This window comes from Mixophyes fleayi, unplaced genomic scaffold (genome assembly GCF_038048845.1).
Source record: "Mixophyes fleayi isolate aMixFle1 unplaced genomic scaffold, aMixFle1.hap1 Scaffold_243, whole genome shotgun sequence".
Taxonomy (NCBI): Eukaryota; Metazoa; Chordata; class Amphibia; order Anura; family Limnodynastidae; genus Mixophyes; species Mixophyes fleayi.
The window spans coordinates 80,499-92,177 of record NW_027446556.1 but is presented as its reverse complement, the minus strand read 5'-3'; the positions used below and the strand labels follow the sequence as shown (position 1 = coordinate 92,177).

Sequence of the window (11,679 nt, the reverse complement as noted above, 5' to 3'; positions counted from 1 at the left end):
TTTGTACATGGGTTTACAGTTCATGTTATATACACTTGGATAGTGGAACAAATAGAGCACATATAGAACGTTTATTACTGATTCTCTATGAAGTGATCATTGTATCTAAGTGTGCTTATGTTGTACTTTTACACAACACCATATGTTTAAATATGCACAAACACAAAAGGCATCACAGTTGGTGGAACTATCAGCACATTTTCGAAGGACGGTGGTGAGTGTGAACACACTTCCAAATTTGCACGACATTGTTAAATTATTGTTGGTGAGTTTTAGGAAGTTTATAAAACAAAATCTACCGATACAAAGTGCTTTGCTACAATATATGATTGTGCGAGTGCAGATGTTGTTGCAATACTTTATCTGAAGGTCAGAAATTGCAGTCATGTAAGATTTATTATTAAAATCTAGTGATTATCATTATAAATAAGTATGAGTCATCAAGCTATAGGAAGCTTGTATTGCCTGTTGTTCTCCGATTCCCTGTACTTTCAAGTGTCAATCTAGCATCTCTCTCATCTATAAAAGTTATGTGGAACAATAGCATCACCGTGTGGTCAGTATTGATAGCTGCCTGTGTTTTTCCTTTTCAGATACATCGTCATTTTTAGGTCTGGTAGCATGTATAATACTTTATACTGTAACCAATTTTAATTCGAGAGCCTGCCTGTAATCGGATTAATTCAGATTTATCTAGTAAGCAAAAATTACACGCATTTGAAAGAGCCAATGAAATGTGTTTAAATCAATCAATTTTGAATGGCTGGCCCTCGAAATCTAAGGGGAAAGAGCAGCTTCTCGTCACTCCTTTATACACAGCACAAAGGCTCTTCTCGGAGCCACCTAATGCTCTCTCTACAGCAAGTGAGACCCCATCTCACTGCTTTCTACTACACGAAGCCGCTGATATATGTGGTTGAAAGGATCCATGGAGCAGTTCCAATGAGAATAAAGGCTACGTGCATAATTTAGAGCTGAAAATGTGTATGAAACGGGACAGCTAAATTGTGGGAAACCGTATCTGGCTCAAAAGTAGAACTACCAGGGAACCTTTGATTACCCAGATAAAACGAATAGTAATGTGTATAGAGCTCTAGTAAGAAAACGTGGGTGGCTCTGAAAAGAGCCTTTGTGTTGTGGGGGTGTCAGTGGGGAGTAAATCACTTGCTCTTAGCTGCCTTGTGGCTCTCGGTCTTCTTGGGCAGCAGCACGGCCTGGATGTTGGGCAGGACGCCTCCCTGGGCGATCGTCACCCCACCGAGCAGCTTGTTTAGCTCTTCGTCGTTGCGCACAGCCAGCTGCAGGTGGCGGGGGATGATACGGGTCTTCTTGTTATCACGGGCGGCATTTCCAGCCAACTCCAGAATCTCAGCCGTCAGGTACTCGAGCACGGCGGCCAGATAGACAGGAGCTCCGGCTCCCACACGATGAGCATAGTTCCCCTTCCTCAAAAGACGGTGAACACGGCCAACAGGAAACTGAAGACCGGCCCGAGATGAGCGAGTCTTGGCCTTAGCCCGGGTCTTACCGCCTTGTTTGCCTCTACCAGACATGTTATGCTCAGGTTAATTCAATACACACGAGTAGCAAACTCCGCCTTCATTCCTTTATTTATATGTTCGAAAAACAAACGACTGCATCTGTGATTGGTCCGTTTTCAGACTGGCCAGTGACAAAAATGTTCGGGCACTCACCAATCAGCACAGGGAGAAGGGGTATAGCTTTTCTAAAGATCCCGTGACAGAACTAACCAATAGCGCCTAGAGCTGAAGATAAGGTTAATTTACATAGACTGCCTATAAATACAGCGATTGTGGGCGGTGCTAGCAATAGTTTCTTTACACTCTGTCGAGATCTTGTTATTGCAATGCCTGAACCAGCCAAGTCTGCACCTGCGGCCAAAAAGGGCTCCAAGAAAGCCGTGACCAAGACCCAGAAGAAAGATGGGAAGAAGCGTAGAAAGACCAGGAAGGAGAGTTATGCTATCTACGTGTACAAGGTGCTGAAGCAGGTCCACCCTGATACCGGCATCTCCTCCAAGGCCATGGGTATCATGAACTCCTTTGTTAATGACATTTTTGAGCGCATCGCAGGCGAAGCCTCCCGCCTGGCTCACTACAACAAGCGCTCCACCATCACCTCCCGGGAGATCCAGACCGCTGTGCGTCTACTGCTGCCCGGTGAGCTGGCAAAGCACGCCGTGTCTGAGGGCACCAAGGCCGTCACCAAGTACACCAGCGCCAAGTAATCTGCAATCTCTGTTCTAAGATAACACAAAGGCTCTTTTAAGAGCCACCCAAATCTTCTCAATCGAGGCTATGACATTTGCTAGATCCCGCATGTTCTTTGTGGTGTTTTGTATCTCCGCGAAACCATCACATTTCAAGCTACTCGTTCTTGCAATACCCCACATATTGTTCCTTACGCTTTAATCACTGCCTAGCGTTTCCCTTCAGATCATGTAAGGGCCGATATTTGTAACGCTGTGCAGCCCAAGGTCTTTTAATAACGTGAATAACAGGTCTTGAGTAATAGATGTTCTAAAACTGCCATGCGTAGAATCTAGATGAAATAAGTGGTATATGGGGGTATGTTTGTGCTCTAGGACATGGACATACTACAACTCTTTGAAGATTGAGTGGGTGGCTCTCAAAAGAGCCTTTTTGTTTTTCAACATGGCAAAGAAATTGGCCTCCGAAACCGTACATAGTGGAGACCTAAGCGATTGAAAAAGGGGCTTTCCCAGCTTTCTCGTATCTAATGGATGCATCACTCGCCGCCCATATAGACTCTTGAATAGAGAAAACTTGGTGGACTCCTGAGATACCTCGTTAAATGTAAAGAGGAGCTGTTGCAGGGTCTTCTCCCAGTCTCCTCCCTCCGTGCTGACATATGTGCAGAGAAAATGTTTAACGCACCATTGCAACACTCACATTACCAATTAGTTCGTGGATAGGGGGATGGTACGCTAGGGTCTTGCCACAAGATTTTCCCTGTAGAGTCTTTATAATTTCCCCAGGATACGTATTTCTCAATTCCTGTGGGAAACCCACCCTGAAAGAACCACTGCTTCTGGATACGAGGTGGTAATCAATATTTTTTCATTTTGGCTGGTATGGGGCAGGAAGAATATAATGTCTTTCTCAATCGATGCTATGACACCCTTTGTATTATTACCCCGTTTATTATGTTGCTTTGTATTTTTTGAAAGTCTCCTGGTTACGTTTCCCTGTACTCGTCCCCCAACATGTAAACCCGTTCCACAGCTGGGATTTACGCTCATTTGACTACACGTTGTAAAAGCATAGATTAGTGGTCTTCGCCTACTTTATACAATGGTTGAGACGGATGTCTGCGGTGTAACTCCCGCACTCAGAACAGGCTGCGAGTGATGGTGTCACTATTCACTCATGTATTGGATCTACGTGTAACAAAGCCGTGGGGTGATATGCTGTAGTATCTTAAAATGCTACAGACCTATTCCTCCAGTAATCATGGGCATAATAGTAAACTTACAGCTCTTTGAAGACTGAGTGGGTGGCTCTTAAAAGAGCCTTTGTGTGTAATGGGATACAGAGAAATTAACCTCCAAACCCGTACAGAGTGCGACCCTGACGTTTTAGGGCATACACGACATCCATGGCTGTGACAGTCTTTCTCTTTGCGTACTCTGTGTAAGTGACGGCATCACGGATCACATTCTCCAGGAAGACCTTCAGGACACCGCGGGTCTCCTCGTAGATGAGCCCAGAGATGCGCTTCACACCTCCCCTACGAGCTAAACGACGGATAGCTGGTTTAGTGATGCCCTGGATGTTATCACGGAGCACCTTCCTGTGCCTCTTAGCACCGCCTTTCCCGAGCCCCTTGCCTCCTTTACCGCGTCCAGACATGATTTGCACTGCTGGCGTTGCCTAATCAACTGATGTGAATTGGTTGTACAGCAAACTTCTTTAATACAGTTAAGTCGGACCTGAAAGGACACAAAGTATAGAGGAAGAAATGGGCGTGTCATTTGATAATTATTGCTACATGTGGCTTTCGTTCCCCTTGCCGATTGGCTGAACGAGCAGCCGTTAAAGATTTTAAAATTCCCGCCGCGTCGCTTATAGTCATTGTAGTGTTTAGCTTATGATCTTATTTAATTTAGTTTCTCATTTTAGCTGAATGGTTATCTGTCTGTTTTTTTCAAGTTGTGTGACGGCATTTTATTATGTAGAAATTACACATTTTAGAGTTTTAATCTGCAATCTATAACACTGGTCGGTTGTTAACATATATTGATGATGAAAGTAATAATATATTTGTAATATAAGGTGGTAGCAGTGTAGTTATCTGTCGTGTTTCAGTTGGATCTAATCTTGTATTCCTTTAAATACCTTTGAATTTACTAGTGACAGGCTCTGTACATTTTTAACTGCAGCCACAAATAAAAACACTAAACATAATATGACTTATTTGAATAATGCATTAGAATGAGGATTTCTGCCTGAAATTGACTTTTTAAAGCGTAGAACCAGCCTAGTGTATGTCAAATGACAGCAACATCTGCAATGATATAAAGATATAAAAAAAAACAACTGGACTTCAATGGTTATTTTCAAAACACCGCAAGCTCTGGTGAAGTAACGCTCTCATGTGGCGAGAGCAGGATGCTGGGCAGTACTGACTGTTCAGCAATCCCTGTACCCCATATTGAAAGTACCTTGTTTGTAATGTCTAATTTCACGCATTTAGAATTCTTAAATGTGTCCAGGTTGAGACCTTTCTGTGCTTGCTGGCTATCCGGGATTGCCCATTTAGTCCGCAGATGACTGGGAGGTGACCACCACTGTGTTTTAATAAAGGTTATTCCTCCCTTAGTTTCGCCAGTGTATGTGCCACAATGTATTGTTACTAATGTATATTGTATGCTTTATGAGAGCCGACAGAATTAAATATGTTGTGTTGGCACCGGTACCTGGTCTGCAGAAGAACTATAGCCAGTGGTCAACAGATTTCTAATGAGAAGCCCGGACAGCACAGCCTGCTCTAGAGGCGCTAAATACCGGTCAGGCAGCTGATACTAGTCGGGTCAGAGTTCCTTCTAGCCGCCTAGATGCAGCAGGGAGCACGGGGCAGTTAGAGAGCAGCCAGGTGCAGTTTGGTAACAGAAGGTAAGGACAGAATGATTTACTGACATACGAGATCTAAAAGGCATTTCATTCATGTTTGCTGAAAGCGAACACGTTATGTTTATAGACGGGTACCCGGACAGTAAGAGCTGCACGTGGGCTTGTGTTTGCAAGGAACACAAAGAGCAGCGGGATCCAACAAGTGTCATAGCCTCGATTAAGAAGATTTGGGTGGCTCTTAAAAGAGCCTTTGTGGCAACTCGGAAAGGAGGAATTTGCAGATTACTTGGCGCTGGTGTACTTGGTGACGGCCTTGGTGCCCTCAGACACGGCGTGCTTGGCCAGCTCACCGGGCAGCAGTAGACGCACAGCGGTCTGGATCTCCCGGGAGGTGATGGTGGAGCGCTTGTTGTAGTGAGCCAGGCGGGAGGCTTCTCCTGCGATGCGCTCAAAAATGTCATTAACAAAGGAGTTCATGATACCCATGGCCTTGGAGGAGATGCCGGTATCAGGGTGGACCTGCTTCAGCACCTTGTACACGTAGATAGCATAACTCTCCTTCCTGGTCTTTCTACGCTTCTTCCCATCTTTCTTCTGGGTCTTGGTCACGGCTTTCTTGGAGCCCTTTTTGGCCGCAGGAGCAGACTTTGCTGGATCAGGCATTCTTAAAACAAATACTGGTCAGTGAGTCAGCGACTATTACTTGCACCTCCCACAATCGCCCTATTTATAGGCAGCCCATGTAAATAAGACTTATATCCAGCTCTATATGCTATTGGCTAGTCATGTCATGTGATGTGTTTCAATATCATACCCACCTCTATCTTATACGGATTGGTGGATACCTGAACATCAGCTGCATTGGCTAGTCCGAAAACAGACCAATCAGAGATGCAGGAGTTTGTCACTGAAAGGTATAAATAAAAGGATGAGGGAGGAGTTTAATCACAGTAGTTTATTACGAAATACGCAACTGAAAATGTCTGGTAGAGGCAAACAAGGCGGAAAGACCCGGGCTAAGGCCAAGACTCGCTCATCTCGGGCTGGGCTTCAGTTTCCAGTTGGACGTGTTCACCGTCTTTTGAGAAAGGGTAATTATGCCGAGCGTGTGGGAGCCGGAGCTCCTGTCTATCTGGCCGCCGTGCTCGAGTACCTAACGGCTGAGATTCTGGAGTTGGCAGGAAATGCCGCCCGTGATAACAAGAAGACCCGCATCATCCCCCGCCACCTGCAGCTGGCTGTGCGCAACGATGAAGAGCTAAACAAGCTGCTCGGTGGGGTGACGATCGCCCAGGGAGGCGTCCTGCCCAACATCCAGGCCGTGCTGCTGCCCAAGAAGACCGAGAGCCACAAGGCAGCTAAGAGCAAGTGATTTACTCCCCACTGACACCCCCACAACACAAAGGCTCTTTTCAGGGCCACCCACATTTTCTTGCGAGAGCTTTATACATTACTTATTGCTTTATCTGGATAGTCGGAAGCTCACTGACAGTTTTACTATTGAGCTAGACGAGAAACAGCCTTTTCTCCTCAGATTCTGCTGTTCAGTCCTTCAAACTTTCATTTAATATTCCTTGCGTCCTTCAGAACGCCTGCTTTATATTTTGCTTACCACTTAAATCTGAAGCGATAATATTACTATTAGAATTTTACCTACGTAAGACCTGACAGGCTCCCGAATTAAAGTTGAAAGACTAGAAAACCATTTATTGTAAACAATCTTAAAAATTACAATGTATCTGATAAACGGCAGACGTCACTACTGATCACACGGTGGTAGTATTGATTTACACACAGTAATAGTATATAAGAGATACGTTACTACGGTGTATGACACTTGTCAGCACAGTGAATCGGAGACCAATACAAGCTTCCTATGGTGTCGATAACAAATACTTGATGATAATCACTGGATTTAAATAATCTGACATAACCGTCCAATAGGTAGCAGTTGTATAGCGTATGACCTAGTAAGAAAATAATCCCGTAATATAAACATAAGGAGTTTCCGTCCTTTGCTCATTTTGTTCAGGGGCAGTAAACGGTTTATGAAGCTACACACGGGGTGTAGAAGAGCGACATAATTGCTTATAGAAAATAACCATTGTCACGGTGCACTGACGTTATGTGTATGTAACTATCAATGTGTGTGTAAACTAGTCAGATGTCTGGAGGTATTTGTTACCGGGGACCATAAGGGGTTCACATCTGCTTTGTTGAGCCAGAAGCAGTCACCACCACAGGGTAAAAGATAGAGGATGGATGGGGGGGGTACATTATAGCTCAGTCAAGACCGAGTGGGTGGCTCTCAAAAGAGCCTTTGTGTAACGGGGCACCGGAGTGCGGATCTGCAGTTTTACTTCTTCTTAGGAGCTGTCTTCTTGGGCTTCGCTGCTTTCTTAGCCGGGCTCTTGGTCACTTTAGGCTTCGCTGCCTTCTTGGCCACTTTAGGCTTAGCCGCCTTCTTGGCCGGGCTCTTGGTCACTTTAGGCTTCGCTGCCTTCTTGGCCGGGCTCTTGGCCACCTTCTTGGATTTCACAGCGACTTTTGGCTTCTTTGGGCTTTTTGCAGCCTTCTTGGCAACTGCCGGTTTTTTCGCCTTTTTAGGGCTCTTGGATGCGCTCGGAGCCTTCTTGGGGGACTTGGATACTTTCTTGGCTTTGGCCACTGCTGCCTTCTTCACCGCCTTGTCCTTGCTGTCCAACTGTTTCTTGTTCAGCTTAAAGGAGCCGGAGGCACCGCTGCCTTTCACCTGGATGAGGGTTTCTTTGGTCACCAAGCTCTTGATCGCCAACTTCAGGCGGCTGTTGTTCTTCTCCACATCGTATCCTCCGGCAGCCAGAGCTTTCTTCACAGCGGCCAGGGAAATCCCATTACGCTCCTTGGATGCAGCTGCCACCTTTACAATCTGCTCAGACACGCTGGGACCGGACGCTTTGCTGCTCTTCATGGATCCTGCTGAAGCTGCTTTCTTGGGCCGCTTACTCTTGGCGGGGGCCTCTGCTGGAGCAGCAGGCGCTGCGGCTGGGACTGGCTCAGACATCCTCCAATACAAATGACTATGACTCTATGCTCAAACTGACACGTTTAGTTGTAGGACTTGTTCAACCAAGAATTTATATACAGCTCAGGGATATGCGGCCATTGGCTGAGATAAAGAACCAGCCGCTGTGTTTATTGGTGGATAGCGAAGCCACGCCCACTATTCCTTCTCTGCAGTTCCAGGATGTCTGCGATCTCTTTTGTGTTTCTTTTGAGGGAAGTAATGAGACCTTTATAGGACATATGATAGTGTCTGCTCGTTCTCCAGCTTGTCAGCTGTAAATCATGTGCTGACATTTGCTGCTGAGTAAGCTTATCAAAGGTACTAAAAACATATCCGACCTCTTTACCATCTACAACGGGTCTCATCTCTCTTATCCATACATTAATGGCAGGGTCCTACCAGATAACTCTCAATAGATGATTACCAGCAGCCTAGAGCTTGAGATAGTCAGCTGCCACAGGTAGAAACGACTGCAGATGTTCACAGACAAACACAGCTTGTTGTGTTCAGGTCATCTCAACAACCCCTTGCGGTCTGCGGGAACTGCTGGTAACTTGTCCAGCTTCCCTTCATCCCCTTCAGTTGGCATTGGGAGGAAGGGGACATTAATCGAATTTTTGCTAAGCAAACCACCTGATGTAATGAAAAGGCATTGTCCAGGGCTATTATAGCCACCTACGTATTCGGATATATAGTGACCCCAGGTCACCAGTGGTTTGGTTTTGTGCGGGAAAAATGTCTGAAACAATCAAAGCCTCCAGCAGAGGCCTCGGCCGTGGAGACTCCAAGAAGAGCAGGAAAACATTGGATCACAAATACAAATAATTGCACAGTGATTTCAGATCGATAATTTAAAACCCGTGTTTGTCATTATCAACAAGGCATAAATATAGATCTACAAAAGTGATTATATTCCCTGACGTGGTTCGAATCCTTTTACTATCCCTAGTTATTATCCCTCTCGTCTTCGCTGAATGTGATGCAATGGCACCCCCGTGTGGTCAATGTGGATAGCTTTTTTACATACATTGTAATTATCGTGACTGGAAACACTTAATTTTTTATTATTACACATCATTTAATTCGAGAGCTTGCCAGGCCTTCTTAAGTTATAATAATATATAATATTAAAAATTACGAGTCAAGTAATAAGCAAAGAATTTAGGCGGGCATTTTGAAAGTTAAGACGCAGTTTTTAAGCCAATCAATTTGAAGGGCGTTCTTAACTCATCCAATTGCATTGCAGCACACTGTATAAATAGGATTGTTAAGAATCTGCATCTTATATTCTTTATAGAATCAGTAGAACTATGGCCAGGACCAAGCAGACCGCTCGTAAGTCCACCGGTGGGAAAGCTCCCCGCAAGCAGCTGGCAACTAAAGCCGCCCGGAAGAGCGCCCCAGCTACCGGTGGTGTGAAGAAACCTCACCGTTACCGGCCAGGCACCGTCGCTCTGAGGGAGATCCGCCGCTACCAGAAGTCCACTGAGCTGTTGATCCGCAAGCTGCCCTTCCAGCGCTTGGTGCGGGAGATCGCCCAGGACTTCAAGACCGACCTGCGCTTCCAGAGCTCGGCTGTCATGGCTCTGCAAGAGGCCAGCGAGGCTTATCTGGTGGGGCTCTTCGAGGACACCAACCTGTGCGCCATCCACGCTAAGAGGGTGACCATCATGCCCAAAGACATCCAGCTGGCCCGCAGGATCCGAGGGGAGAGGGCATAAGGACTCGGCACTGACTTACACACAGCACAAAGGCTCTTTTCAGAGCCACCAAATCTTTCTCTAAACGAGCTGCAGCATTATTCTGTGTAGTAACATTTTAATCAGAAGTTATTATCTATGTGTAAAATCTCTGCATTTTGTTTGCCGATGTGGATTCTAATTACACATATTCTATATGATCAGCGCGATTAGATAATTAACACTGGGCCGTTGTTGTCCACGTCTGACTCGTTTCCTTTGTTCCCTCTGGTAATACTGTGCAATTCACGAGAATCCGTCAACATTCCCCTCCCAAAGCCAACAGCCTTTTACACAATATCTCGGGAAAAGGTGGGTGGCTCCAAAGAGCAAGCGGGTTCCGGGGTAGTGATTCACTTGCACATCCACCCAAATATGGCAAGCAGCATGTGGGGGTATAAATTAGTAGACGCATGCTGTAAACAGATTAGACCGCTCAATTTATACACGGGATGAAATCGATGTGGCCCCATTATAGCTAATATAAATTACAGACTGAACGATGGCGTCGATAATCACAGTATTGTGCAGAAACAAGTAATCATAGGTGTGTGTGTAACGTGATATTAGGGAGCTAAACCTCTCACGGTCCTGGACATTAGTCGTACAGCTCTTTACAGACATAGTGGGCGGCCCTTAGAAGGGCCTTTGTGGTTTGTAATGGGATAGACAAAGAAATTAGCCTCCGAATCCGTACAGAGTGCGACCCTGACGTTTCAGGGCATACACGACATCCATGGCTGTGACAGTCTTTCTCTTTGCGTGCTCTGTGTAAGTGACGGCATCACGGATCACATTCTCCAGGAAGACCTTCAAGACACCGCGGGTTTCCTCGTAGATGAGCCCAGAGATGCGCTTCACACCTCCCCTACGAGCTAAACGACGGATAGCTGGTTTAGTGATGCCCTGGATGTTATCACGGAGAACCTTCCTGTGCCTCTTAGCACCGCCTTTCCCGAGCCCCTTGCCTCCTTTACCGCGTCCAGACATGATGTAACTTTCAGTCAAAAATGTTCCAACTGATACAGTTTAGCTGCGCAACAAGCTTCTTTTATGCAGCTGGGTCGGACCTGATAGGGGACATAAGAGGAAGGGGGCGTGTCCAGTAGGCAGCGGTTCTTTGTACGTTGTGTGACGCGGGCTTCGGTTCCCCCCTTATCACTGATTCGCTGAGCGCTCAACCGTTTGCGAATTTAAAATTCCCGCTCAGTCGCTCCTATTGTTTGCAGTGTATAGCTTACGAAGTAAAGCAATTTAATGTCTCCTTTAGTTGATCGATTGTACATGGCTGTGTGCGCGGTTTTTGGTTGTTTGACTGCATATTATGTAAATGTAAAACATTCTAGTGGTTTAAGCTACAAGATAATCATTATGATAGTTCACAATGTAGTATTTGTAGTAAAAACCCAAAGACTAATCCTCTACAAAGTAAGCTGAGCAAAATATGTTCGCTGGCATCTGTGTACTTCTCTGGCTTTATCAAATTCCTTCTCTTAATTATTTTTCAACACCAAGAGCAGGGTGCTGGGCATAGTTGAGATGTATATTTAGTCTGCTTGCAGCCTCTCATGCCCATATTGAAGGTACCTTGACTCAGCACTGTCCATTCATTCTGTAACACAGGCTGCAAAGTAACAAACACATATTACTATATATTATTTTTAATTAATTTTATAGCTTGAGATCTCTCAAGATACATAAACAAGTTTTTGATCACAAGTCAAACTGCATCTTACAGTGGTCTCCACCTGCACACAGTGGATACAGACATGTTGGGGGT

At 45.4% G+C, this 11,679-nt stretch overlaps 8 protein-coding genes across 8 annotated transcripts; 3 read left to right on the top strand and 5 right to left on the bottom strand.

Annotated features, from left to right (window-relative positions):
- Nucleotides 1-1,109: 1,109 nt before the first annotated feature.
- LOC142124250 (histone H2A type 1-like) lies at nt 1,110-1,569 on the bottom strand. Its single transcript, XM_075194239.1, has one exon. The coding sequence runs from the start codon at nt 1,551-1,553 to the stop codon at nt 1,161-1,163; it is 393 nt and encodes a 130-aa protein (XP_075050340.1). The 5' UTR covers nt 1,554-1,569; the 3' UTR covers nt 1,110-1,160.
- Nucleotides 1,570-1,863: 294 nt separating this feature from the next.
- On the top strand, nt 1,864-2,301 carry LOC142124244 (histone H2B 1.1-like). Its single transcript, XM_075194233.1, has one exon. It carries the CDS (start codon nt 1,868-1,870, stop codon nt 2,246-2,248), a length of 381 nt encoding a protein of 126 aa, XP_075050334.1. The 5' UTR covers nt 1,864-1,867; the 3' UTR covers nt 2,249-2,301.
- Nucleotides 2,302-3,581: 1,280 nt separating this feature from the next.
- On the bottom strand, nt 3,582-3,893 carry LOC142124246 (histone H4-like). Its single transcript, XM_075194234.1, has one exon. It carries the CDS (start codon nt 3,891-3,893, stop codon nt 3,582-3,584), a length of 312 nt encoding a protein of 103 aa, XP_075050335.1.
- A 1,355-nt stretch (nt 3,894-5,248) lies between these two features.
- On the bottom strand, nt 5,249-5,798 carry LOC142124243 (histone H2B 1.1-like). Its single transcript, XM_075194232.1, has one exon. The coding sequence runs from the start codon at nt 5,775-5,777 to the stop codon at nt 5,397-5,399; it is 381 nt and encodes a 126-aa protein (XP_075050333.1). The 5' UTR covers nt 5,778-5,798; the 3' UTR covers nt 5,249-5,396.
- Nucleotides 5,799-6,078: 280 nt separating this feature from the next.
- On the top strand, nt 6,079-6,689 carry LOC142124263 (histone H2A type 1-like). The gene has a single exon (XM_075194250.1). It carries the CDS (start codon nt 6,094-6,096, stop codon nt 6,484-6,486), a length of 393 nt encoding a protein of 130 aa, XP_075050351.1. The 5' UTR covers nt 6,079-6,093; the 3' UTR covers nt 6,487-6,689.
- Nucleotides 6,690-7,246: 557 nt separating this feature from the next.
- Nucleotides 7,247-9,989, top strand: LOC142124262 (histone H3). The gene is made up of 2 exons (XM_075194249.1): nt 7,247-7,358; nt 9,458-9,989. Exon 2 carries the CDS (start codon nt 9,471-9,473, stop codon nt 9,879-9,881), a length of 411 nt encoding a protein of 136 aa, XP_075050350.1. The 5' UTR covers nt 7,247-7,358; nt 9,458-9,470; the 3' UTR covers nt 9,882-9,989.
- On the bottom strand, nt 7,398-8,157 carry LOC142124261 (histone H1.5-like). Its single transcript, XM_075194248.1, has one exon. It carries the CDS (start codon nt 8,155-8,157, stop codon nt 7,471-7,473), a length of 687 nt encoding a protein of 228 aa, XP_075050349.1. The 3' UTR covers nt 7,398-7,470.
- A 588-nt stretch (nt 9,990-10,577) lies between the features above and the next one.
- Nucleotides 10,578-10,906, bottom strand: LOC142124240 (histone H4). The gene has a single exon (XM_075194229.1). It carries the CDS (start codon nt 10,887-10,889, stop codon nt 10,578-10,580), a length of 312 nt encoding a protein of 103 aa, XP_075050330.1. The 5' UTR covers nt 10,890-10,906.
- Nucleotides 10,907-11,679: the final 773 nt, after the last annotated feature.